Raw genomic sequence first — 27,996 nt, 5'->3', positions numbered from 1 at the left:
TTAATAATCTTCCTTTCTTCATCACTTATACTAGTCCTTCCTGAGCTATGCAATAGTAAAAGTTAGGAGTACCTTATTCTGTATCTTAGAAGTGAATAGATTAAGTCAGTTACTCTGGAAAATTCAAGATTGCACAATACAGGAACTCAGAAAATGTAAATGACACGTCACCTCAGCACAATTAATTAAAAACTAAGCCAACATTATTTGTTTGTGGAGGGCGTGTGTACCTGTGGGTTGAATTGTGTTCCCAGGAAAAGATGTTGGGCCCTAATCTCTGGTACCTGTGAGTGGGAGTTTATTTGGAAATGGAGTCCTTGTAGAGGTCATGAAGATCTAAGTTAAGATGAGGTTTTACTGGAGTAGGGTAGGGCCTTATTCAAATCTAACTGGTGTCCTTATAGGAGGAGAGATAAGGGGAGGAGAGGGAAGACGTACAGAGGCAGTGTGATGTCAGGAGACACAGGGGAACTGCCCCCGGGGGACAGAGGCAGAGACTGGAGGGAGGCATCTCCAAGACAAGGAATGGGAACGATTGCTGGCAACACCAGACGCCAGGAAGAGGCAAGAAAGGCTCCTCTCCCAGGCTTCAGACGTAGCATGGCCTTTGGTTTTTGACTTTCTACCTCCAGAGCTGTGACAGAGTCAATTTGTGTTTTTCTAGTCACCTGGTTTGTGGTACTTTGTTATGGCAGCCCTAGCAAACTAATGTGTATATGTATGTGTATATGTGTCTGTTTATGTGCGTATGCATGTGTGTGTGTCCCTGTAGCTCTGTGTGTGTATGCATGTGTTTGTGTATATGCATGTGTATGTGTGCATGTGTATCTTTGTGTATATATGTGTTTGCGTGTGTGTATCTGTGTATAAGCATGTTTATGTGTGTATATGTGTGCATGTGTGTATGTGTGTGTATTCGTGTGTGTGTGCACACGTGTGACTGTTGCCTCCACCTCTCTTTACTGAAATCTCTGTATGGTTTAGTAACTGAAGGATTTATAGCAACAGAATATTGCTTGTTCTCATATCCTCAATGTAACACTTGGCTAATTAAACATAAACCTCACAAAATTGTACTGAGAAAAACATGAAATCATTTTTAATACCTTTAGACTATTTTTAAAGTTTAACACTTACAGTGCAAATCAAAGGAATGAAGACAACCTTTTTGGAAATCGGTTAACTACCATCCTCATTAGGTTCAGATGGAGCTTACAGTAGGAATTAGGTGGGTTTTTATGCAGGTGGTGTTTGGATGATTTCTCACTATTTGTGAAAAATTTCACATGTTCTCAATTGATCCTGCGTGACTCTCTTTACAGCTTAATATCAAACATCTCTCCAACTCGATTATGGCCTCTTGAAGAAGGGTCTGTGTTTTCTATTTCTAAACAAAATTCCCCCAGATCCCCAATGCACATTCAAATACCAGATGGGTGTTCAATAAAGGCTAAATTGACATTTAGGCAACAGCTTAGTGATGAATCTTGTCTTGCATCCTGCATTGGAGTGTTCCATCCTACAGAATAAGAGCTGGGTGGAGGTGGAGAGCCTGCTCGCTCCTCCAGAATCAGAGCTCGGTGGAGAGCTGCCTCCTCCTGCAGCCTCCTTGAGGGGTGACCTGGTGAGGTGCTTCATAACCACACAGGGTCTGAGCTCTCTCTTGTTGAAGAAGTAAGAGAGGCTGGGTAAGGCTGGCTTGCAAGTCTGACTGGGGAAGTTTTGCTGCTAAGGAGGGAACCTGTCCATCCAGAGTTCAGTATGAGTTGGGGAAGGAGAAATGACGCGGTGCTTTCGAGTCAAAACGTCATGCGCTGGCTGTGTCTGGTGTTCGGGAAGCCACAGCTGTGAGTGCCGTTCCTGTGTGCGATATCAGGGCCCATCGGTTCCAGCAGCAGTGGCCTCTGTGGGACTCTCTGCTGCAGATGGGCGGGCTGCTTCACTACTGTGGTGTGTAGCTGTCCCTGGTCACGTGTGAGCAACTGTGTTGTGGGGCAGGTTGACAATGGCATGGCTGCTTGGATGACCAATCACGTTGATCATCAGAGGCCTTGATTTTGAAGTGGACAGAAAATGAATCTCCAATATTTACAATGGAATTTCCTTTTTGATCTGCTTCTGGGCACCAGTTCATCCCAGAAGGCCTCTGCCAGGGAGTAGGCTGCTCTGTGGGGAAGAACTCATCAACCCTAGTGAGGAGCAGGCCTTTCTCTTGGCTAAGCTTGCTAAGCAGAACTGCTGACAGGCAGAAGCAGCACAGGTGTACGTGGACTTGCTGCATTTAGAGTGTTCCAGCCCAGGTGGACCCATGGGGCAAATAGGAGGGGCAGCATCTATTCAAGGTGGAGCTGAGATGGACACCATCACCACCCCCCTCCCCCGCCCCATCTCTTCATCAACAGCTGTTTCTCCTGCAATAAAGATCCTTCAGACACATCAAATGATAATTCTCCTGTGTTCTAGAAAATAGAATCCTTGCCCCATTGTAAAGCAAATGAAGTCAGAAGAGTGTGCAAACCAATGCACGGAAAGGAGCCCGGGGTAGTGATGGCCATCGGAGGGCCTACGCTGGAGCCCTGGAAGAGACTCACTAGAGCAACAGGAAATGGTAAAGACAGGATCTGGTCATCAGAAGATGAAAGCACAAACAGGGAGCTCTGTGTGTACCTGCGTGTGTACATGCATGTGTGTGTGTGTGTGTGCACTCAGGAAGGCCACAGAAGGAGGGCTCCCTAGCGGGACCTCGATGGCATCCTCATATGCTTATCCAGAGGAACGCTTCTGGATGTGATGAGGGTGTAAGGTCTATGAGGATGGATATTGGAAAAGGCACTGCTTCTGTGACACGATATGGACATAAGCATCGGGTAAACATGAAGAACGAAGAACAGGCAGTTTCAAGTTGAGACGACAGAGGGGATTTATTGACTTGGGGAAGATGATTTTTAACATAACAGCTGTGAATTGAGACACATTGTTTCTTCAGTAGCCCAGGCAGAAAATTCATGACTGTATTCAGAAGCCTCCCACTGTTAAATTTCTTCAATTTGCATTATTTTGTAGTGGCAGGCAAAGTGGAAATGTGGTTTAGCGGCCATACGATAACCTAGATTCTCATGACTTGTCAGTTGAAACTCATAGTCTGAATGATGCCAAACCACTCCGTCACCTTTGGCAAGTTATTTAGTCTCAGTTAATAGTCCAACTTTCTTATCTACAAAAGTGTTATAGAAATTCAAGAAGACCTATTTACATATGTGGAAAATGTCAGGCTTAGAAAGTTGAGTACTGGATTAGGCCCTTCTGCCATAGCACAGCTCAAAGACAGTAATTGCTTGGGAAAATAGAATCTAGAATTTGTTTCCAAGTGCTGGAAGATGTTTGAAACTTTATCAGTGTTTTGTGGTTATTATTGTTGCAAAACTAAAACGCATTGTTGGGACAATGTATAGGTGCAACAGAGTTTGCCAATTAATATATAGCTAAGTGTTATTAAAATAGATATACCAGTTATTTTCTATGAATTGTCAACTTTGTCTCCAAATCTCTTCAATACACCAGAGTTTGCTTCAATCCTTCCAAGTTACCTTCTCCTTCTCCTTGTGGGTCCAACCTCACCAGCGGAGGGGAGGGAAGGGGATGGAGAGGGAGTTCAGAGGCAGATGGCAGAGGCAGATTTCAGATGTCTTTGCAGGATCCAGAGCTGAAGGCCACCAGCCTTGCCTTCCTCCTACATCGAGGCATGTTGGTGGAGCTGCCCCAAAGATTCTGTTCTGAAACCTAAAAACAGATGGCAGCATCTGAGCACCTGCCTATCAGTGTCTACGTTGCTCATCACCAGAGCCTCATAGATCAAGTTCTGCTGCCATATCACCCCAAGTTCATTCAGGCCCCATTGTCCTCTCTCCTCTTGGGTTTCGAGCCTGCATTCAGGTGGCTCGGTGTCCTGGGAGATGGGTGGATACTCTGCGCTCTTCATTATTCATGATCCTTAGGGAGCCCTTGTGCTGCTCAACCAATAATGACTTCATTGACATTGAAGCCTGTCCCTGAGGCGTCCATGCACTTGCTATGGTTACCATCAGTGTCCTCCTGCTGTGGCAGCTGCAGGTCACCTGGAGGCTGTGCCACCCCCCATGCATCTGATGTCAGCAGGCCCACTTCTGACCTCTACACATCTGCAACACCGCCTCCTTTTTTGGTTTCACCTTCTTTCATTCCTTTTAGCGAAATAGAACCTGACAAACTCCTGCTTCTCACTTTGGTGGGGGTTCTGACTTGAGGTCTTTGCTTCCTTTATGAAATGCATCTGTGTTGCAGGACCGCCATGTGCCAGGAACTTAGGAGGCGGCAGTGCAGAAAAGCTCTCTGCCCTAATGCAGCTTCCATTCTTGTGGTAAGAGACAGACAATAGGTCACACATCTAATACATCAGTAACTGTACAGAAGGTCACTGGTCAGCTAGGGTGAGTACTAAGCAACCCGGCAGCTCACTGGCCCCTGACACTACATCCAGCTTTCTCACACCTCTCTGCTCCACCCGAGTTGAGCTGGGGCTGAGCTGAGCTAGGCCCTGCTTCGGGCAGTGAATGTGGATGTTTCCAGTCTGCTCAATGAGTCCATCATCCTTGAGCCAGTGGCTACCCAAGGACAGTTCTTCTCATGGTGAAAGGCAGGAATTCAGAAGGGCAGGCCTCACCAAACAAGCACATGCCATGTTCTGGATTATGTCACATCCACTACTATCCTATTGGCAAAGGAAGCTGCAGGGGAGGTAAAGCTTTTCCTCTACCCTGAGTCCTAACTGGGCCTGAGAATGAAATAGACAGAAAACAGATGAACAGGAGGAAGGCATGCAAATTTAATAAAAGTGTTATGTGACACAGGAGCCCTCATTAGGAAATGAAGACCCAAAGAAGTGGCAAAACCAACATTCTTTTGTGTTGGGTTGAACCAGCAGAGGCAATTGTGGAAAAGTAACTCAAGTGTGTGGAGGCTAAGGGAAGATAAGGCATAGATACCCTAATGAGGGCTGTTTGTACAGAATTCACTCTGCTCTAAGTCCCTATTGAAGAGTGGCTTTTCTCCTCATGCAAGGAGATTGTCTTTCACATGGGAGTTTTCATCTCCTGTTTTCAGGTAGAAAAGGGGAGATTGGAACACCCTTCTCACATCACCTGTTTTTTTCAAGGGCCTTTAGCTTAAAGTAATTATATGACCAAAATGGCATATTTTGGGGTGACATATTCAGCCACCCTGCAAAGCCACGTGACTCAGCTCACCATCAACTGGGTGGGGAAATATATGCAGCTTCCAACTGAGGAAAGACAAAGTCAGGTCAATGGCTGGGGAACAGGGAGGGTTGAGGCATTGCGAATAAGAAGGCAAATCTATTATAGGAAGTGATCGATGTTATGGAGACAAAGACTAAAACAGGCCATGGGAATTGGGAATGTAGGATGGGGTCACCACCATTTTACATGAGCAGGCGGTGGTTAGAGGGGCTCATTGCAAAGGAGGCATTGGAAGGAAGAGCTGCAGGAGGGCAGGGTGTGAGCCATGTGACCATTAGGGAAGCACGCTCGCACAGAAGGAGGAGCCGGAGCAAAGGCTGGGAGCCAGGCATGTGTGGGGCATGTGTGGGTCATATGTGGGGTGTGTGGGGGGCGTGTGTGGGTCATGTGGGGCATGTGTGTGTCATATGTGGGGCGTGTGTGGGGTGGGTCACAGAGTTCACAGAGCCTGGATCACAGCGAGTGGGAGAAGAGAAGGAGCTAAGGGACAGAGAAGGGGCAGTGTGGCAGGCTTAGAGGATGGATTAAAGTCATCATTAGGACTTGGACCTTTTCCTGAATGACCAGGGGGAGCCATTGTAGAGACTGAGCGGAGGAGTGAGAGGCTGTAACTTTGATTCTGAAAGCATCTTCTGGTTGCTGTTTGGAGAATAATGACTTTTCCTCCAATGAGCCTTCGCTGAGATTGACACTAGCTTAGGTCAGCCTGTTCCTTAGTCTTCTCTACTCCTCTCCATTCTTGCAACTCTCAGTAACACTTCATTTGGCACAAATTCCTTGTTTGTGTATGTCACCTTCCTTGTGAATCTGCAAGTTCAATTTGAGGAGAAACTTTCTCTGCCTTGCCTGTTTTTTAACCCTCAGCACAACCATTAGTTGAATGAAGGAGTGAAAACCAGAAATACCTGCTTGTATGCAAGCGGATTCCGGTGGGAGGCAAGAAAAAGAGGGGTCCCTTCATCACATCCCATTGTTCACCCAAAACCTGGGGTGCCCAGTCCTGGACATGTGCAGTTGCACAGGCCTTCCCTGCACTGCACATCTGGAGCAGCTGGAGCCAGTCCTGGTCTTGACTGTGGGGAAGAAAGAGCTTCCAGTGTGGTGTGAGATGGAAGGTCAAAACCGGCTGATCTAAGGCCCATTCGATTATTTTCATAACTGAAAAGTAACCACAGGTAAAAGTGGCTGAAAGTCATGGACTCTAGGTTGTTGCCCTCTGTGTTTGACAGATGCGCAGAGGCAGGTATTAGAAACCGTGACACTGTTCGATGTTTACAGCTCAATAAGTTAAAGCCCCGTAATCAAATCAGTCACACGGTAATCTCAGTGTTTCCTTGGGGTGGCCCCACCCACTCCCATGGCCGTAATTGCCATCTCTCCATGGATGGGTCCCCAGGCCCTTTATAGCCCCATCTTTCTCCCGAAAGAACCCTGAACTAAGCTGACTTCCGCACATCTTTGCTGGGACATCCCAAAGCCATCTCAAACTCAGCAAGCCCAGAACCAGAAGACTCAGTTTCCAGCCCTGCTGCTCCTCCAGTCATTGTCCCGTGTCAGCAAATGTCCCCAGCATCCGCAGAGGCCGGGTCCCGGCATGCGGAATTGAGGAATGTGGGTGGAGCTTATGCAGCACTGGCTGTGGTGCCTGCTCTGTCACCGGTGAGCTGTGGACAGTGGGTGTTTGATAGCGCCCTAGGCTTCGGTTTCCTCCCATGTCCTTCTCTATGGTAGGGATTTCACTGTTGTTGTCATGGGAGGGGTGTGGGAGCCATGCATTCATTCATTAAGCCACTATTTTTGGAGCTCTTCCTAGGTACAGGCCCAGCATTAGGCAGTGAGATTGCAGAGAAAACACAGGAGCGGGCCCTGTCCTCCAGAAGCAGTGATCATTCCTCAGATTAAAATAGTGATGCCGAGAAAGTACTTAGCAGGAAACATGGCACATTAGAAGCATTCAGTAAATGATGAAAGGAGTCACCAGACATTGTGCCTGAATCAGGTTAATGAGTCTCTGAATCTTGACAATTTTACTCCCTAAATATCTGACACCTCCCACTTTTGTCCCCCAATGCTGTCACTCCCCTATTGAAGATATCAACTATGGTCCCCCCACAGCCTCACGGGGCTTCATGGACCAGACACTGCCCACAACAGGTCATCAGTGGGAACAGAGCCCATGCATCCCATGCCCACGGCTCTGTGCCCAGCACTGGGCATGGTAGAGGGGATCAGTCAATCCACTGGATTTTTTTTAAAGGGAGCTATAGTTTTAAAACCGTCTTAATGTAGTATTTTGTTACCAGGCTCATTATCATTTAATTTGGGCTCTAAGCAGAGATATTGAATTTGCTTAGAACCAGAAAGGCTTCATTTCCATTTAAAGTAATATAAAAGGTGTGACTTTCAGAACCATGAACCCATGGATGTTGGGGCATGATTTTGAGATTTCCTAAAAAGCAAGAAATCTGCAAATGGTAGTAGGAAAGCAAAGCTAGGTAGGAGACCTCAAGCACTCCATCGCCCCAAATGTATTGTCTACCTGTTGTTGCCTCTCCCTCTTCACTGCTTGATCCAAGGCACTCTCTTTTCTTACTTGGATGGCTTTCACCATGTCCATGCATCTACCTTCCTTTTTAGCCCTGCTCCAGTCCATTCGTTACATCAAGTTAGAGTGATTTTTAAAACATAAATGGTATTATGTTGCATCCCTACTTAAAATTTTGTCCTGACTTGCCATTGTCCAAGCGCTGAATTCCTGAGTATGTCTTAAAGGCCCCATGTGGCTTCCTTCATCTCCTCAGACCTCATCTTGCTCCACTGCCTCCTTGGCCACTGTGTCCCCAAAACACTAACCCCCTGATTAATTCTTCACAAATGCCCAGCATTCCCTACCTAAGTGCCTTTCCACTTGCTCCTTCCCTGAAAACCCTCTTACACCAGACCTGCACATGGCTTGTCATTGAGATGGCAATGCAAATGTCCCATCCCCAGGCCTTCCCCGGCCACCCAGCGTGGGCAGCGCACCAGCACTATCACATGATCCCGTGGCATTTCCTTGCTGTCACTTTTCATTAGCTAGTTTTTACTTGTTTGCTTAATACCTATCCCTTCCAATCTGAAGAGACAATGACATCCTGATTGCTAAGTGCTTGGCATATAGTAGGCATGCAGTACCTCTTTGTTCAATAAGAGAATCAATATGTTCTTTGTCCTATTTGCCCTCTTCAAAGTTCTTGTGCCTTTTCCTTTCCATTATGTGGAAGTCGCAAGTATTGGGTGCTCTCCAAACTGGACTCGGCTCTCTGAACAGATGAGCCTAACTCTGGCAGATGGGGTGGGGATGGTGTTTTCAGCCTTTGACAGCAGTTGAATGGCTTAGCTCAAAACCAGTGATCTACTGCAGACCTCTGGACACTGCAAAAATTGTTTGCCTTGCTTTTGTCCCTGTTCTTTGATAGTCATTCATTCCTTGAGTCAAACAGTCAGTCACTGAGAACATAAACATTGACCAAACACCAGCCACAGGCCAGGCATTGGGAATACAGAAAGATAGCCCTGTGTTTGTGGAATCAACAGCCTCAAGCAGGAAAAAGCAAACATGTCCTGATAAGGGCCAAATAGGAAGTAGCTTAGGCTTGGTGGCCCATCTAGGACCTGTCACAGCTAGTCAATACTGCTATTATGGCACAAAAGCAGCACGAGTAATATGTAAAATGGCTCGCTTCCAATAAAACTTTATTGGCAAAAGCAGTCTGAGGGCCAAATCCCAGTTTTCTGGCCTCTATGTTTCTGGCGAGAACATAGACATTGAAGCCAGTGGGTGAGTACCCGGGGGACCTGTGATGAAAAGGGTGAGGGCAGTGTGTGGGGGAGCCCTGAGCACAGTGGAGGGGTGCCTGACCCAGGGAGGCCATGCAGCCCTCTGTCTGCACAGGCTCTTCTTCCATGTAGGCGTGCCTGGCCCTGGTGATCAGCTGACTTTGTTGAAATAAAAGAACAAAGGAGCTTTAAAACTAAAAGCTATATATAATATTTTGTTGCCTTTTTTGTTTTTAACACCAAAACATCTTTTCTGATCTTCCTGGAATACTCTGGATCAAGATCTCCCTCTTGTAAGTCTTCCAGGGAGTAAAATCTCTAGAAATCTCTAGTTTCTAACCCTTGCTTGCAGCATATGCATTAATTCAAGAAAGCTGAAATCCGAAATATGAATAGGCTTTGCATGTGCTTTCAAGTGAGGATTAAGTACTACAAGCTTTTGATAAAGAAGAAATGTTGTGATCATATAAATTGAAGATGACAATACCTCTATATCCAGAAAGTCTCTAGAGATGGTCCCATCTAACCTGCTCATGTCACAGGTCTCGTTTCACAGAAATGGGATTCCTGAGGCCAGCTAAAGCTGCAGCCGGCTCACACCACCCTCCTAGGGCTCCTTACAAACCTCCCTCAACCACCAGCTGCATCCCATGTGCTGGGCGGACAGTCACATCTTTGCATGAGTTCCTTTATCTTAGGTTTGCACCTGAATTCATTTTTTTTGTTTGTTTGTTTGGTTTGGTTTGTTTGTCTATTTGTTTTGAGGAGTCTCCCTCTGTCACCCAGGCTGGAGTGCAGTGGTGCGATCTCGGCTCACTGCAACCTCCGCCTCCTGAGTTCAAGCCATTCTCCTGCCTTAGCCTCCAGAATAGCTGGGACTACAGGTGCGTGCCACCACGCCTGGCTAATTTTTTGTAGTTTTAGTAGAGACAGGGTTTCACCATGTTAGCCAGGATGGTCTTGATATCCTCACCTCATGATCCACCCACCTCGGCCTCCCAAAGTGCTGGGATTACAGGCGTGAGCCACTGCGCCTGGCTCTGAATTCATTTTGATTTGTATTGTTATGCCATATTGATTTTTATTATATTTTGGAAAATACTTTGGGATGGTATCCTTTTCTGCATACACGTAAAACAAGCAAAAACAACTAAATTGGGAAAATAATTTTATCTACTATATGCCAGAAATTCTTATATTATGTCAATATTTTAATGCTGAACTCATCTAATGATACCTTAGAAATTTCACAGTACCTTCTCATGTTGAGACATTTTCATTGTTGAACTGTTTTAAGATGTCTGCAGTCTTTTAGGCAGGCTCCTCATTTCAAACCACTCTACTTCAGACAACCTGATTTTTAAATATTTCTCTAATAAAAGAAATAAATGACTCCCTGGGCACAGTAGCTCTTGCCTTTAAATCCCAGCAGTCTGGGAGGCTGAGGCAGGCAAATCACTTGAGGTCAGGAGCTTGAGACCAGCCTGGCCAACATGGCGAAACCCTGTCTACTAAAAATACACAAATTAGCCAGATGTGGTGGTGTGTGCCTATAGTCCCAGCTACACAGGGGGCTGAGGCACAAGAATCACTTGAACCCAGGAGGCAGAGGTTGCAGTGAGCTGGAGCTTGCAGTCAAGATCGTGCCACTGCACTCCAGCCTAGGTGACAGAGTGAGACTCTGTCTCAAAAAAAAAGAAAAGGAAAAAAAAAAGAATAAAAAGAAAAGAAAGAAAAGAGCCAGCATGCCAGCATACTATTGCATTCATTCATTTTAAGAATGAATGAAAAACCAGTACACAATTGTTTGTGCAGGGTTTTGGTGAGTCAACAGCAAAAGATGTATCTTTTTAAAACCACTCTGTGTCTGAAATAATTTCTTATGTTAAATAGCTTTTGGCCACTGGACTGATTCTTAGCACATTAATTCTTCCTGTCATGAGATTTGGGGATACACTGGAACAATTTATTTCACAGTGGGGTTCTTATCCAAACAAGATCTGTCTTCATATCTTTCTCAATTTAGCAGAATGCTTTTGCAGTGGATCTGGGCATTATCTGCTTCTAGCTGTTTTGCACAGCGGCAAAAACAAAGACAAGATATGTGCATGAGTTAGTATGTATTACAGATGGCATCTCCAACAGCTAAATAGTTGTGCCACATAACAGCTCTATGCAAATGATATGACCCAGAAACTATTTTATGTTAAATCTGGCTTGAGCTTTTTTTAGCTATACATATTGACAGTCTGAATAGAATGTGACCTGAAATTGGAGTCTGAAGAACTTGGACTATTATAAACATAATTTTGAGCATCCTTGAAAAAACAACTCTATTAATTGGGGGATAGGAAAGTATGGTGATAATTTTTTATGAGCTGCATTTTTCTCCCATGGGCCAAATACCCTTTGGAATTTTTAGTTTCTTTTATTTTCTTTTTACACGCAACAATTATTTCATTATGATTTATCCACTATTTATAATTACATGTCAGTGTCTGTTTTCTAGTATAAAAGCCTCAGCAAGAAAGCTAGGTAAACCAAATCATTCTAACAAATTACTACAAAACAGGACTGACATCTTTGCTTTTAACTTACTTTTTAAAAAGAATAGAAGTTAATTTTTTTATTTCTAATATCTGTTGTTACATTGTAATGTTTTCAATCTAGCACTTTGAGAAGTTAATGGGTTATGTTTGGGTTCAACCTGTCAACAGTAATTATATCTAGAAATATAATACACAAATTAGACTAAAGGCAAATGGGTATCTTCCAGGATTGAAATCATCTGGAGAAAATTAATAATACATTAATTCCGTCTTGTAACCATGGCTTTGTATTTCTATTTTGTGTAGCCAGTTTATTGTCAACAGCTCAAAATGTTGTAAACAATGGAACCCAATTCAACCACACTTGGGATATTATATAGACCTAAAACACAGACTTATGTATGTGGCTTATAGAAGCATTATCATATTTTAATATAATTTTTAATTTCTGGAGGAATTTGGGACTTTAATAAAGCCTGAGAAGATAGTATGAAAATACTGCATACAGCATGGTTCCCTAATCTTACCTAATTTTACTCCATCTGAAGTGTTTTCACATATTTTTTCCACTTCCCTATAGTTTCTTGGTCAGGCTAACTCATTTTTGCTTTTTCAGCCTTAGTTTATATTTTCCTTCTTTCAGGAAATATCCTGTGCATGACCAACATGGGACTGAGTTGCCTCTTATTAGTTCTCCCAAGGTGTCCCTGACTGAGTTTTCTCATCATCAGACAGACTTCCTGAGAGCAACAGCTGTACCCCCTTCTCAGGTCTAGCACATGGACTGGTGCATAGTAACCTTCCAATTAGTATGTGTTGAATTGGAGAGACCCGGTGCAGGTTCATAAAGCAGGTAGAAAACAATACAAATGAGGCTGGGCTCGGTGGCTCATGCCTGTAATCCCAGCACTCTGGAAGGCTGAGGCAGGTGGATCACTTGAGGTCAGGAGTTCAAGACCAGCCTGGCCAATGTGGCGAGACCCCATCTCTACCAAAATAGAAAGATTAGCCAGGCACGGTGGCAGGTGCCTGTAGTCCCAGCTACTTGGGAGGCTAAGGCATGAGAATCAGTTGAACCTGGGAGGCGGAGGCTGCAGTGAGCCGAGATCACACCACTGTACTCCAGCCTCAGCTACAGAGTGAGACCCTGTCTCAAAAAAGGAAAAAAAAAAAAAAAAAAAAAAAGAAAAGAAAACAGTAATACAAATAACATGTAATAATACTAAGTTAGGCCGGGCGCGGTGGCTCACGCCTGTAATCCCAGCACTTTGGGATGCCGAGGCAGGTGGATCATGAGGTCAGGAGATCGAGACCATCCTGGCTAACACGGTGAAACCCCGTCTCTAATAAAAATACAAAAAATTAGCCAGGCATGGTGGCGGGTGCCTGTAGTCCCAGCTACTCGGGAGGCTGAGGCAGGAGAATGGCGTGAACCCGGGAGGCGGAGCTTGCTGTGAGCAGAGATTGCACCACTGCACTCCAGCCTGGGTGACAGAGCGAGACTCTGCCTCAAAAAAAAAAAAAAATACTAAGTTATTATATAAAAGCAATACTTTCTAAATATAAACATTACAAGAAATTAGACAGTGAATAGTGCATTGATGTTATCTGGAGTTTTATTGAAAAAGTTTATGGGGGAGGTTGCGCCTCAGCTGAACCTTGAAGTTTTGGGGGGAATAAGGACTAAGAGGAGGAGTCTTGCCTGTAGGGATAGGAGCATAAGGAAAAAAGCAGCAAAGATACTGACTTGAGAGAAACAGAGGGATTCGTGAATGGGAAAGAGGGAAAGACATTTCATAGGGCGAATCCAGCTCATGGAGGCTCCAAAAGGTAGAAGAAAAACCTGAGGCCTTAATACATGGGCACTGCGAAACTAGTTCATATTTTGGGGCCAAGAACTGTCAGGATGGAAGCCTCTTTAGAACAGTGTTGCCAGAGTGGGCTGCTGGGATCAGGCAGGGGGTTGAGGGAGGGAAGAGGGGATGGAGACAGCCTGGGTGCTGATGTAGGTCTTGGCCAGAGAGACGCTTGTGAGAATTCAGACTCCGCCAACACTCATGAGACCTAATCCATTGCTCCAGGGCACACTGCACTGTGGCCACTCCTAAATCTTGACTCAATTATTTTTATAGTGCCCGTGTTGCAGGCTGTCACCCTCAGCAGGTATATATATTGAAGAGAATATGTCTGAAACAGAAAAAGTGGCTGTTACTTGAAACTTTTCTATTTCCTTTCATGACAGTAAATAAAATGAGTTAACATATCAACGGAAACATAATTAATTTGATAGGGAACTTTTATTTTTTTATTTATGTATTTCTTTTTTTGAGATGGAGTCTCGCTCTGTCGCCCAGCCTGGAGTGCAGTGGCGCGATCTCGGCTCACTGCAAGCTCCGCCTTCCGGGTTCACGCCATTCTCCTGCCTCAGCTTCCTGAGTAGCTGGGACTACAGGCGCCCGCCACTGTGCCCAGCTAATTTTTTGTATTTTTAGTAGAGACGGGGTTTCACCGTGGTCTCGATCTCCTGACCTCGTGATCCTCCCGCCTCGGCCTCCCGAAGTGCTGGGATTACAAGCGTGAGCCACCACGCTCGGGCGATAGGGAACTTTTAAATAAAAAAAGTTCCAGGTAGCCACAAGCCAATGCCACAAGATGCACAAAATCAAGTTGTTGCCCAGGAGTGAAAGGGAACGTGCCTGACCGGAGGGTCCACAGAGTGCCGAAGGCAGATAGCAGCAGAGTCAAACTTGGAAACAAACACCGAGGTTAGAAAGTCTCTTGAATTTAACAATATTTAACACCCCAGATGGGATGTCGACTTACTGGATGAGAATTTAAGAGAAGAAGGGAACTCTTTTAGGAACGGAGATAGAGAATTTACATTTTCATAATCCTTTGTAACATATTTACAATATTATTTTATGTAGTATTTTGTTAAAAACCTTTATAAACAGGAAAAGCCGTTTAGTTTGTTCAGCCTCTTCTCACTATATGGACTGGATGCACTGAGCCATGAGCTATCTTGGGAGCCCTTCCTCCAACCCCAGAGATAGGCTAGGTGTCTCTAAATTCATCCTTATAGTAGTGCTTACCACACTACGAATAATTAATTATTTGTCTTCAACTCTATAGATTGTGACCTCCTGAGGAGGTGGAACATTCTTGTTCACTTTTACAGGATGTGACATGACAGTGCCTGGCATCTAGTGGCCGGTCCACTGTGTTGGCAGAATGGGTGAATAAAAGTGATTTAAAAATGTAGACATAAATGAATTTTACCTTGGCTACGTTGTGTATGCTGAAATATTGGAACTTCTGCAAATAAGCTTACAGAACCAAAGTAAACCCTCTTCCATGTAGCAGAGTGGACTGGATAAAACAGGGAGAACATGAGCAGAGGAGGCAAGAAAAACCAGAAGGGGTAGTTAGTGAGCTGATTCAGGATCTGCCAGTGCCTTAATAGGACTCTGATTCCAAGCAGGCCAATGGACAAATGAACTGATTTCAGGATTTTAGACTTGGCTGCTGGAAGGAATTTTGAAGATCATTCAACTGTTGAAGCTTATGTTAATTTCTAAAAGTTGAGTCTATCAATTAGTATCTTGGAGCAGGCTCCTCTCCAGTGAGGGGGGTTGCTCACTTGGCTAATTCAAATAATGAACTCCTACAACCCACGTGGGCTGAAATGATCTCTCTGGCATTGTTGTGGGCAGGTGCTGTGCCGGTTACTTCTTTGTCAGTCATGCACTTTGGCAATTAGTATGTAATTTTGCCAAATATAGATCAAATTAAAATGCATTTGGTCTCTGAGATTTTAGTCATTTATTTCTTTATTGTTTATAAGCCATCTCTAACTAAAAGGAGCTTAAAGTGACAGTCGTTAAGAAGATACATTCATGTTTTTTAATGGTGTAGCTTTCCTCTTTTAATTACTTTTATCTAATCAAATACTGTGTTAAATGCCCAGGAGTCATAGTTCTCCATGTGCGGGGTTTGCAGAGAGCTTTGAAAGATTGCTAACTGGGGCATGACTTCTGTGTTACTATTGCACAGACTAAGAACAGTGGAAACAATGTGTGAATTTTCAAGGGTCAAGTGTTAGCTAAATTGCAGGACTTTCTCCCTCAAGTGAGGAAATTTTGTTTTTATTTCCTCAAGGATTTTGCACGTAATATTTTTATTTTAACTTGTGCTGCTTTTCATTGCATTTCAGATGCTGCTGCTCTTCATACGTATGTAATAACTTTGCTTTCCACTGGGGAGAATGAAGAAACTAGCCACTCTAGATAACTGAGCATTCTCTTCCCTGCTCTGTGCTTTCACAGCTCCATTCTTTTCTCTTGACCTCAGGTGTTTTCTGCATCTTTATGCACTGGAATCCTGACCCTTTTTCAAATGCCACTACATTCATGAATTCTTTTCTGGTCTTCAACCTATATATGACCTCCTCCTCTGAACCTGAATTAGTTAGATATTGCTGAATAACAAAGTACCCCATAACTTAGTGGCTGAAGAAAATAGTAAACATTGCCTCTCACAGTTTCAGCAGGTCAGGAATTTGGGAGCAGGTTAGCTGGATAGTTCTTGCTCAGGGTATCACACGTAGTTATAGTCAAAATGTCAGCCAGGGCTTCAGTCATCCTAGGGCTTGCCAACTGGCTGCCAAGTAGATGCCAGCTGTTGTTAGGAGGCCCCAGTTTCTTGCGACATGGACTTCACCATAGTACTGCTTGAGTGTCCTCCCAACATGGCTGCTCGCTTTCCTCAGAGCAAGTGATCTATAAGAGCACAGACAGAGGCTGTGGTGTCTTTTCTGACCTACTCTTGGAAGTCACACATTGTCATTTCTGCACTTTTCCTGTTGCACGTGGATCAATCCATTCAATGTGGAGAGGAACTGCAGAGGAGGTGGGGCTCACTGGAGAACATCTTGAAGTCTGCTTGCCCCAGAGCGTGAGCGTGGCAATATATCCTATCTCTCTAACATGACTTAAAATATTCTGTCCTGTATTATAATTACTTGTTTCCCTCTCCTGCCCACTCTGCTGGATTTCTTTCTTTCTTTTTTTTTTTTTTTTTTTGAGACAGAGTTTCACCCTTGTTGCCCAGGCTGGAGTGCAATGGCGTGATCTCGGCTCACTGCAACCTCCATCTCCTGGGTTCAAGTGATTCTCCTGCCTCAGCCTCCTGAGTAGCTGGGATTACAGGCATGCACCACCATGCCCGGCTAATTTTGTATTTTTAGTAGAGACAGGGTTTCCGCCATGTTGGCCAGGCTGGTCTTGAACTCCCAACCTCAGGTGATCCACCTGCCTCGGCCTCCCAAAGTGCTGGGATTACAGGCATGAGCCACCACGCCCAGCCTCTGCTGGATTTATATGTCCTTGAGAGCTTAGATGTGCTTCCTCATCTTTACATAGCTTGAAATATCTGGCACATTGCTTTCAATATATGTCACATTTCATCCACAGCCCCTCTCTTAATGAGTATAAATGAAGATGTACACATGGGGAAGAATCAGGCAAATGGAGAGAAGGAGAAACAGACGATTTTGCCAGAGAGTGTGTGAAGGAGGGCAAATGAGAGAGAACAAACAAGGTAGACAGCAGAGTCAATTGCACATGTTTCTAGATAAACATAAAAACTCGCATGCTATTTTTGTAGGTGCTAGAATAGTAACTTCACAGGAATTTAAATATTTGGAACACTGTGTAACCATATTCTACTTTTTTAATGTATGTGAATGACTTGCCACATTATTTGTAACTCAAACTCCTTCAATTATGCTTAAATATTCTGCAAACAAAGCGTCACTTTTTATCAAAACAGAGAAATCATTGGTTACAAATAACTCTTTGGCATTGTCAAGGAAAGCATTTATAAGTCTTTTTATATATGATTGAGAACTTTACTTAACCTTTAATTTACTGCTCTTTAACCTGGCCCATTGGGGTAAAATCATCTCTGGATTGATCAATTAACATTTATATGTAGATAATTAGAGCAAAGGGCACACAGGAATGTCAGGAGGAACAAAAGACGCATGAGAGGCTAAGTCCTGGCGGGTCCTGCTCTGAAATGTCACCGGTTCTTCTTCTCATTTCCACTCCCAGAGCCATTTGCACATCCTAGTCCAGTTCTTAGTAGCTCATGTCTAAATTACCAAAATGACCTCAAGTAGTTCTCACTACTTCCAGCTTTCCCTCCATACTTCTGTCAGAGCTAAACTTACTAAAACGTCATTCCCTTCCCATGTTTAAAAACTCTCTTAGTCCATTCTGGCTGCTATAACAAAATCCCATAAACTGGTGGCTTATAAACAACAGGAATTTATTTCTCACTGTTCCAGAGGCTGGGAAGTCCTAGATCAAAGCACTGGCAGATCCAGTGTCTGGTGAGAGCCCCACTTCCTGGTTCATAGATGGTGGCTTCTCACTGTGTTGTCGCATGGTGGAATGTGTGTGGGAGCTTTCCAGGGTCTCTTTAGAAGGGCACTAATTTTATTCGTGAGGGCTCTTCTCTCACACCATTCACTTCCTAAAGACCCCATGTTCTAACACCATCATTTTGGAGATAAGGATTTTAACATATGAATTTTGAGGGAACACAAACATTCAGACCATAGCAGAAACCTTCAGTGAATCCCACAGTCTAGAGGCCTTATGCTAGGTGTGTCTCCTAGAGTCAACCCCGATCCCTGGCCAGAATCTGCTCTGTCGTCAACTCTTTTCATCTTGTCCCCCACCCTTTTCCTGATACATCTTTTTGATCAGCCCACCTGATTGCTCTTCTGTTCCAAGCATACTTCCATGTCTGTGATTCCTTCCTGCTTAGAAACAACATTTCTTTCCAGTGACCAAATATCAATCCTCCCATTTCTTTAAATTCAATTCAGGTTCCCTAATGGATCCATCCTGACTCAATAATTCTCTCTTTTCCTAACTTTCGGGCTCCCAGAGTTTGGGGATTACAGATACTTCCTTGTAATACTTGTTCCATGGTAATCTTGTGTCTCTCAACTACACCCTGTGATTGTGTAAACCAAGTATAACTATAAGGTATTTATCCATTCACTGGGTGCTGTAGTCCACATGCATTTACTAAGTGCCTACTTTAGTCAAAGTAGATGTTCAATAAGAAATTAAGTGAACAACATGTGAATGAGAGCAGAGAAATTATAAAAGTATGAGAAACTACAAAAATAGTGACCCATTCATTTATCCACTAGAATAATCAATAACTCTTGATTACAAAATGATCAGGTGCTCAGCGCTGTATTTGGTGAGGAATGGGTCATGAAAGGGTTAAGCAAGTAGGGTCTCTACAATTTCATGACTTTTCATTTAATGTTCATAGCTAAGGTAGGAGTATATGAAACACTTTAAACAAAAGTCAGGCCAGTATTGAAGTACATTATAGATGAACTTTTTAAACAAGTATCGAAGAAAGGTAAAGAGAAAGGGAAGAAGCAGTGAGGTGTTAGGCTCCAGAGAAAGTTCCTTGGAGATCTTTAGTCTTGAACTGGACCTAGAAATTTGGGATTTGGCTTTGAATATGAAGGTGAGTATTACCGTGAGACTAGATGGCAAAGAGCATGCATCTAGGTGTACAGGAACTAGAAGAATCCTAGGCTACACAAGGACCTTCCCAGCTGGAAGGGATGGAGGTGTGGAGAGAACAGGATGGATGGTAGAGGAAGGGCAGTTTATTTTAGGAGGATGAAATGAAAGGAAGTCTGTGAAGTTCCTAGCAAGCCACCTAATCTGAAGTAGGTGCCCATGAACACTAGCATTCCCCCTCCTCTTTGATTTAGCATTTAGGAAGTTAATGATGTAGACCTCTAGCCATGAAAAGATTTTTACTCCTTTCCTTAGGTGATTAATCTAGTAACCTTTTTATTGGTGTCATGTTTATTCCTCACCTATCTTTCCAAAACTACAAGGAATATCTTAATAAGAGAGAAGCAATCTTAGCTCACAACTATATCAAGAATTCCAGGTGACTGATAATTCTATGTGAAATGCACATATACACTATCTTTATAACATTATCTGTGTGTGTGTGTGTGTGTGTGTGTATAAAACAGCATATATATTTTCTATATCTTCATCTGTGTATCTCAGCACATACATTCATCTATTGATATCTGTATCTATCATTTATCTATATCTGTATATAGGCATATATCCAAGTTGACTGTGTATAGATAGTAATAGACAATCAGAATTCCTGAATGACTCATTTATCATTTTTGACTCCCTGTAACTTGTAAATTTCTTTCTTTTCTGAAAAGGACAGGCAGAAACACACATGACGTTCCAGCTTCCCAGGCTGCATTCCACACCTGTGTCTGGGCATTGGCGTTTCTTCAAGGGAGTTACATGAGTCTCCGTCCTCACTTCCAATGCTGACCATACCTCTATGTGTCAGACCCTAGTCCCTTCACTGCTCACTATCTGGTAACCCACTGTTACCTGGTGCCCATTTCTCCTATTTTTTATTCAAGGTAGACATCCTCAGTTCAAGGAGGTTGAGGTGGCCTCGTGCAGCTGTAGCTTAGTTTTCACTAGGACTCTTCCTCTGTCCCTAGGAAGATACACTTCACTCTGTGGGAACCAGAACTCTGGACCCACTGCATCTGCAGCTGTCTGTGCTTCAGTGCCAGTTGCGGGATGGGTAAGATGGACTATTTATATTGGAAGGTGTGCACTTCCAGGCCCCAAGACTTGGGCCTCTAAACTTTCCCTAATGTCCCTAATGGCTCCTGTCATTGCACAAGGTTGATTTCACACCACGGCCGCCAATGTAGTGCTTGTTTCTTGTTAATCTTCTCCAAATAGCAGGATGTCATTAATAGAGTAGGACAACTGATGTTCCATGTATTGTCTAGATGGTATGAGTCATTTGGGATCATATTAAAACTGAAGAGGACAGCTATAGAAGTGCGCTGTTGTCCATCCATGTGAGAGAGAACTCTTCTAACAGGAATGGAAAAGCCTGCAGAAGCTACACTGATGGCTGCATACCACACAGCCATGACTTTCTGGGCCACTGCGGCGGGAGTTCATGGGCTGACCATTTAGGCTCTATAAGTTTTGTTTATGTTTCCTCTACAGGGTCATTTCTTTTTTTTTTTTTTTTTTTTTTTCTGAGACAGAGTCTCACTCTGTCGCCCAGGCTGGAGTGCAGTGGTGTGATCTCGGCTTACTGCAAGCTCCGCCTCCCGGGTTCACACCATTCTCTTGCCTCAGCCTTCCCAGCAGCTGGGACTACAGGCGCCCGCCACCACGCCCGGCTAATTTTTTGTATTTTTGGTAGAGACGGGGTTTCACTGTGTTAGCCAGGATGATCTCGATCTCCTGACCTCGTGATCTGCCCGCCTCAGCCTCCCAAAGTGCTGGGATTACAGGCGTGAGCCATCGCGCCCGACCTCTAAGCTTTCTTTTTAACTTTGTTATATACAGACACATTTTCATAAATGTTCTAATATTTTCTCCATGCATTAGCAGCAGATTGAGAGGTCTGTAAAGTTTTAGTCTACCATGTTGCTGAAAGCAAGATGGAGAATATTTTTCACATAACAGCTGTGAGAGAAAAAGGTAAAATACAGCAGCTTCATAGGGTCACAAAGTGAAAAAAGTATGTGTGTGCTTGAGCATGTGTATGCGAGTGACTCTTTGGTGAGAAATAGAAAAGCATTATGAAGGACTTGGATAGGTTCCAAGAGGGGAAAGGAGAAGCCGCACCTTTAGGTGCACCCTTGCTCAGATTAAGTTGACTGATTACTTACACATCCATGGCACTAAAATACCAAGGAATTGTATTTTCTTTGTTTGTATTACATATTGCTTTGAAGTAAGTGGGATAACAGAATTTTGAAAATCTTTAGGCGTTAAGAAATTATCTTTTATATTATTAATATTGTTAATTTCTCTAGAAAAAGGGCTTTTGAAGAGCTTTTATAGGTGTTAAAGATTGAGTGTAAAATGAACATGTTTATTTTGTATTTTGTTATGATTACATAGGAAATAGGCTTATCGAAATAGACTCCAATAATTTTCTTACTATTAAAATCGCCTTGGGGCTGATTTCAAATTCATGTATTGAGCTTGTCTCCTGTTTGACATAAACTTGTGTGGTTCATTTTCCAGTAAAAATGCATGGTTTTTAAGATTTTTTTTTCTACAAAGTATTTTAAAGGGATAAAAAAATTTAGGACTTATATATATTGATTAATTAGTAATCCCATAACCATACTCTGAGAAACTGAATATTGGGATGGTTTTGAGATGGCACAATAGACAAAATCTTGCAGTAGAAGAATCCCTGTTGGATAAACTTTTATCCCTAAATTCTACTTTTTTATTTGCCAGTAAAATGTGAGAAAATGTTTAACGTTTTTACTTTGATGCAATAGTAATTTTTCTTTTGATAGTGGGGAAATTCAGATTCTATTATTATAACATAGTTATAATTAAATTACCAAGGAATTTTATTTTCTTTGTATTACATATTGCTTTAAAATAAGTGGGATAGCAGAATTTGGAAAATCTGTTATTTCACTGTTGAATTTTCTCTAATTATGTTTATGGGATTACTAGTAAATCACTATATACAAGTCCTAAATTTTTTTGATTCCCTCAAGATACTTTGTAGGAAAAAAATCTTTAAAATATTTTAAAGATTTAAATTTTTAAAACATTCATTTAAAACTTTACAATGCCTGGTACTATGGGAATATCCAAATAAACATGGGACCTACTTTCAAGGAGATCACAGTCTGTGAGAAAGGAGAATATATGAATACTATGATGTAATAACGGATCAGTAGAAATATGTACAAGTGGATGGGATGATTTGATAAGTTAATTGGGAATTCTGAGTCAGGGACGACTTCCAGAAAGAGATTATATTTTAGCTCAGGTTTAATCAAAAGATTGATAAATGTGTTAACATAAAAAATGTAAAATTAGGAGAATCAATTTTCTGTGTAGTTCATTGAGTGCCTCCAATTTTTAAGATGTAGTGTTGGTATACGTGAGCGTAATGCCTAGCAGCTCCGGTCTTTGTACAGAGCACACTCTACACAACCCTCCAGGATTACAGAAATTGGTCTAAAGCACGTACTGCCTTTCCACACTGGCAGGTACTAGAGGAAACATCTTCCTTTCTCTCTGCAGGAGCCCCGTCCTGGTTTTCCAGTGCAACTCCCGCCATGTGATTTGCTTAGACTGTTTCCACTTATACTGTGTGACAAGACTCAATGATCGGCAGTTTGTTCACGACCCTCAACTTGGCTACTCCCTGCCTTGTGTGGGTAAGTCTAGCATGTTTTCTCTCCATCTCTAATACTAATGAAGAACAGAAGAACAACTATTGATGTAAAACTAACTTAGATATATGTAAACCCTAGCATAAGAGTTGAAAATTTTAATTTGATCATTGCTGGATATGAAACATTAATGTTTGGGTCACAAAAGATAAAAGTTCTGGGGAATGAAGGAACTGTGTTGAACTGGAAAATGCATAATTTGCATAAAGGCATTGAGAATAAGTTTGTCAATATTATTCAGCCAAGGTATACTAAGTTTTTCTGTGGGTTAGGGCCACTCTCCATGTTCTAGGTTTGTTACTCTGGAACTAGAGCAGTATTACCTAATTTTTAAATTGTATGCCTCTATGACTCGAAATGTTGAACACATACCCAATATATATGAAATAACATATATGAAAAAGAAAGAAGAATGAGATAAACCTGAACTACTTAATATTTTATCTTTTAACATTACAAAGCACCCTTTACTTGTACTATACTGTTATTACATATGTACATTTTAATGGAAGTGAAATTCATGTAACCAATTAACCATTTAAAAGTGTACAATTCAGTGGCATTCAGTGCATTCACAGTGTTGCACAACCACTACCTCTGCCTGGCTTCAAAACTTTTTGAACACCTCCTACCCAACTAATCACTGCCTACGACCCCCTGCCCTAGCCCCAGCCACCACCAATCACTTTCTTTCTCTATGGATTTGCCTATTGTAGGTATTTCCTATAAAAGAAATCATATAATAGGTGACCTTTCATGTCTGCCTTATTTCACTTAGCATAATGTATTTGAGGTTTATTCAAGTTGTAGCATGTATGAATATTTCTTTCCTCTTTATGGCTGAATAATATTCCACTGTGTGGATACCCCACAATTTGTGTGTCCATTTATCTGCTGACGGGCATTTGTGTTGTTTCTGTCTTTTTGGCTATTATGAATAATGCCGTTATCAACATTCATATATAAGTTTCTGTATGAATATTTGCTTTCACTTATCTTGGATATATCCCGAGAAGCAGAATTTGAAGTTTAACCTTTAGGAGAACTGCCCACTGCGTTCCACGGCTGTTGTACCATTTTTTATTGCCACCAGCAGTGTAGCAATGTCCCAGGTTTCTATCTCTCCACATCCTTGCCGTCACTTGTTACTGTTTCTAACTAGTCATCCTAGTAAGTGTGAAGTGGTGTCTTATTGTGGATTTGATTTTCATTTCTCTAATGACTGTGATGTTGATTATCTTATCGTGTGGTTGTTTACTATTCATATATCTTCTTCATAGGAATGTCTGTTCATGTCCTTTCTTTGCTCATTTTTAAATTGAGTTATGTTTTTGTTGTTGAGTTGTAAGAGTTCTTTATATATTCTGGATACTGGATCCTTATCAGATATAGGATATGCACATATTTCTCCCATTCTATAGGTTGTCTTTTCACTTTCTTCATAACATCCTTTGATGAACCAAAGTTTCTAGTTTGGATGAAATGCAATTTATCTGTTTTTGTTGTTGTCGTTGATAATACTTTTCGTGTCAAACGTAAGACTTCATTGCCATATCTGAGATCATGACGATTTGCTTCCATATTTTCTTCCAATAGCTTACCTCTTGTATTTAGGTCATTGATCTACTTCGAGGTAATTTATGTACCTGGAGTGAAGTAAAAGTTCCTATCTCTCTCTATGTATAAATGACTGCAATGTGATTAAATGTGTTTCATTAATTCTTCAAAACTTAATTTGAAACTATAGGATACCTTCACTCAACGGTGAGGTTTTAAGTTCAATTTATTTCAAGAGTTAGTTTTAATGTCAATTATAGCTAAAAAATATACCTCAAAATGATAAAAAGATCCAAATGGAATAAATTAATTGCTTTGTTGACTTTGTAAATTATGATACTCACTTTTAAGCATATCTACCAATAATGCAATAATTTTTAAAATTAAGATTCACAGTTAACATATTAAGGAAAACCTGTTGAAAGTTGTTGTGCCTTTATTTTTAACAAAAGCATCCAAAATCCCAATGCCAAGGTCATGCCTCAGACCAATTAGATGGTAACCTTTTAGGTTAGGCATCAGGGTTTGTTGAAGTTCCCAGGTTTAAATATTTAAGAACTACCACAGGGGTGGGCAGTCTGTAAGCAACAAGGTATTTTCAATGGGAGTCTGTAGCATTCGTAAATGCAAAAATACTCCCTCTGCCCATGTCTATTTCATCTGTAGTGATTTGACTTGCTAGCTAGCATGGGTTTTTCAATCCATTTTGATGAATTTGAAAATAAGATTGACAGACATAGCCAAAACAGCCTATTTCCAGAACCTCCGACAAACTCTTACCTAAAGGTTTGGGCTTTGGTAAAATCTTTATAATTATCCTGAAAGGTTTGCTGCCGGCTATTACTAACGGTGTGTGCTCGGAATTATTTTGAAATGACGAAGCCCCCTCTGCATCTCCTTTTAAAACTGAGTAGCGGCCGGGCGCGGTGGCTCACGCTCGTAATCCCAGCACTTTGGGAGGCCGAGGCGGGCGGATCACGAGGTCAGGAGATCGAGACCACGGTGAAACCCCGTCTCTACTAAAAAATACAAAAAATTAGCCGGGCGTGGTGGCGGGCGCCTGTAGTCCCAGCTACTCGGAGAGGCTGAGGCAGGAGAATGGCGTGAACCCGGGAGGTGGAGCTTGCAGTGAGCCGAGATTGCGCCCCTGCACTCCAGCCTGGGCGACAGAGCGAGACTCCGTCTCCAAAAACAAAACAAAACAAAAAATAAGTAGCACTCACACAACTTGGTGGAGCTTCATGTGTTTAGGTTGACTTGTTGAGAGTGCTACTGTAGAATGATGGCTACTATGCAAAATGCACTTACTTCTTGTCCTTTATAAGCCCTGGTAGCACAGATTTTTCTGTAGCTCTAGGGGGCTGAGGAAGTAGTTTCCCACCTTCCCTATGACATGCCATCGGCCTCACCATTAGTACCATTCAAGTCCATCGGTTTTGTTTGTTTTTGCCTTTTGTTTTTTGTTTTTACTGTTGTACTCCCAGGTCACTTTTCATGTAATTCCAGTTTTCACCTAACTTAGAATGCAATTCCCTTTCCATCTATTATGTCAGCTCACCAACCATAGTCCGTTATGCTTCTTGGTTGTTGTCAGTCATAGTGCAGCATGAGACAGACAGTTCTGACCCTTTTTAGATACAGAGATATTCTCAATGCCTAGGGAGTCAAGAAACTTGGGTTGCAGACACCTATTTAGGGAGCAAAACATAAAATGTAATATGAAGGACTATTTTTTGGCTTTTGAACATTGCTCTCCTAAATACAAATAATCGTGTTAATATAACTCCTAAAACACATTGGAAAACTAGGGAAATATATGAAAAGATGAGTTACAAAAGAATATATGCAAATGGCCAACACGCATATTAAAAATTCAACATAATTAGATGCTACGGAATTGCTAACTTAGGCTGGGTGCCATGGCTTAAGCCTGTAATCCTGGCACTTCGGGAGGGCTACATGAATCACTTAAGCCTAGGAATTTGAGGCTAGCCTGGTGCAACATAGGGAGACCCCTTTTCTACAAAAAATTGAAAAATTAGATCAGTCTGTTGGGGCACATCTACAGTCTCAGCTACTTGGGAAGCTGAGGTGGGAGGACAGCTTGAGCTTGGGAGGCTGAGGTTTCAGTGAGCCATGATTGTGCCATTGCACTCCAGCCTGAGTGACGGAGTGAGACCCTGTCTTAAAAAAAAAAAAAAATTGCTAACTTAAAGCATAAAATAAAAAATGATGGACACACATTAAAAAGAGGTAAGAATATAAATTCATATATTTCCAGAAAGCAATTTGGCAATCCGTATTATAAGCTTTAAAATATTAACAAACTACTCAGAGCCTATCCACACACAGTCTCCATGTGTCTGCCTGTCTGTTTGCCTGCCTCACTGAAACAGACAGTCCATTCTCTTTCTAGCTCCTGGACCTTGTGTAATTATAATTGCCACTGTGAAAATGGTGGCACCAGGATTGAAGCCACAATGAAACTAACTCCTGACGTGCTTGCAGTCCAAGTTCAAAGTTCCTTCTGCCTCCAAATTGATTGAAATTAAATCAAACTTCCTAAGCTTCCGAGTTTAAACTGCTTCCTGTCTTATTTTTGGGAATGATTTAGCAATTTTGACAGTTTTCCTTTGATTTGAATGCATGAGGTAGTGTAAAGTCAGGGTAATAGTCTAACTTGTCTAACCAAAGCAACACTGGAATTGCAGTGGCTGAAGAGGGTGAAGGTTGATTTCCCCTCATGTCATGGTCCAGTGTGGGTTGGCCAAGGGGCCTCTGCTCCACTCCATTATTCAGGGACCCAGGCCCCAACTCCTGCCATCCTGTGGTTTTGTCACCCACAGCAGCCCCTGTGTCTCAGCTGGATCCTCTTCATGGGGCCAGCTCGTGGAGGAAGAGCAAGCAGCACACCACGCTGGAGACTCAGGTTTAGATCCCAGGCCTGCAAATGGAGCACGTCACTTATTTCCACGTTCCTCATACCAGAACTCAGCCATACTGCCCTGCCTAGCCACGCCGTATGTGTGTGTTTGTGTTCGGTGAGTGGAAAGGATGGGGGAGGAAACAGGATCTCGCCCTGTGCCAAGGAGAAAAAGCAAACAGGCTGTCAACACACGGCAGTCTCTAACGCTGGTGGAGAGGAGGGTGAAACATAAAATTTATTGAATGGCTTCTCAGCTTTCCTCTCCCTGCTTGCAACAGGAACAACACTCAATCAAGTGACTTCATTATAAGGAGTGACGGGTACATGGACAAGGACCAGAAAAAGAGCTGTAGGACAAAATTGATGGTGTTGCAGAGCTCATTCTAGCTGGATCAACAAGGCACTGTCTCTGTTCGGTCATCTTTTTGGCCTTGGAAATGCTGCCTTTATAGAATTCTACTTCAGAGAAGACAACAGAATTTTATGTTTGCGTGATGCATGCATGTGTCTTTAGTGGAT

The 27,996-nt window shown here is 42.5% G+C and overlaps 1 protein-coding gene across 1 annotated transcript in view; it reads left to right on the top strand.

Annotated features, from left to right (window-relative positions):
* PRKN (parkin RBR E3 ubiquitin protein ligase) overlaps positions 1 to 27,996 on the top strand; it is a 1,393,859-nt gene that overhangs the window by 930,709 nt on the left and 435,154 nt on the right. Inside the window, exon 7 of the mRNA XM_030809943.1 lies at positions 22,843 to 22,979. Within this exon, the coding sequence (XP_030665803.1) occupies positions 22,843 to 22,979 (137 nt within the window). The remainder of the gene's footprint in view (positions 1 to 22,842; positions 22,980 to 27,996) is intronic.

Source organism: Nomascus leucogenys, chromosome 3 (assembly GCF_006542625.1).
Source record: "Nomascus leucogenys isolate Asia chromosome 3, Asia_NLE_v1, whole genome shotgun sequence".
NCBI classification, from domain to species: Eukaryota; Metazoa; Chordata; class Mammalia; order Primates; family Hylobatidae; genus Nomascus; species Nomascus leucogenys.
Note: the sequence above shows the minus strand (reverse complement) of the source record. Positions and strands in the feature narration are given on the sequence as shown.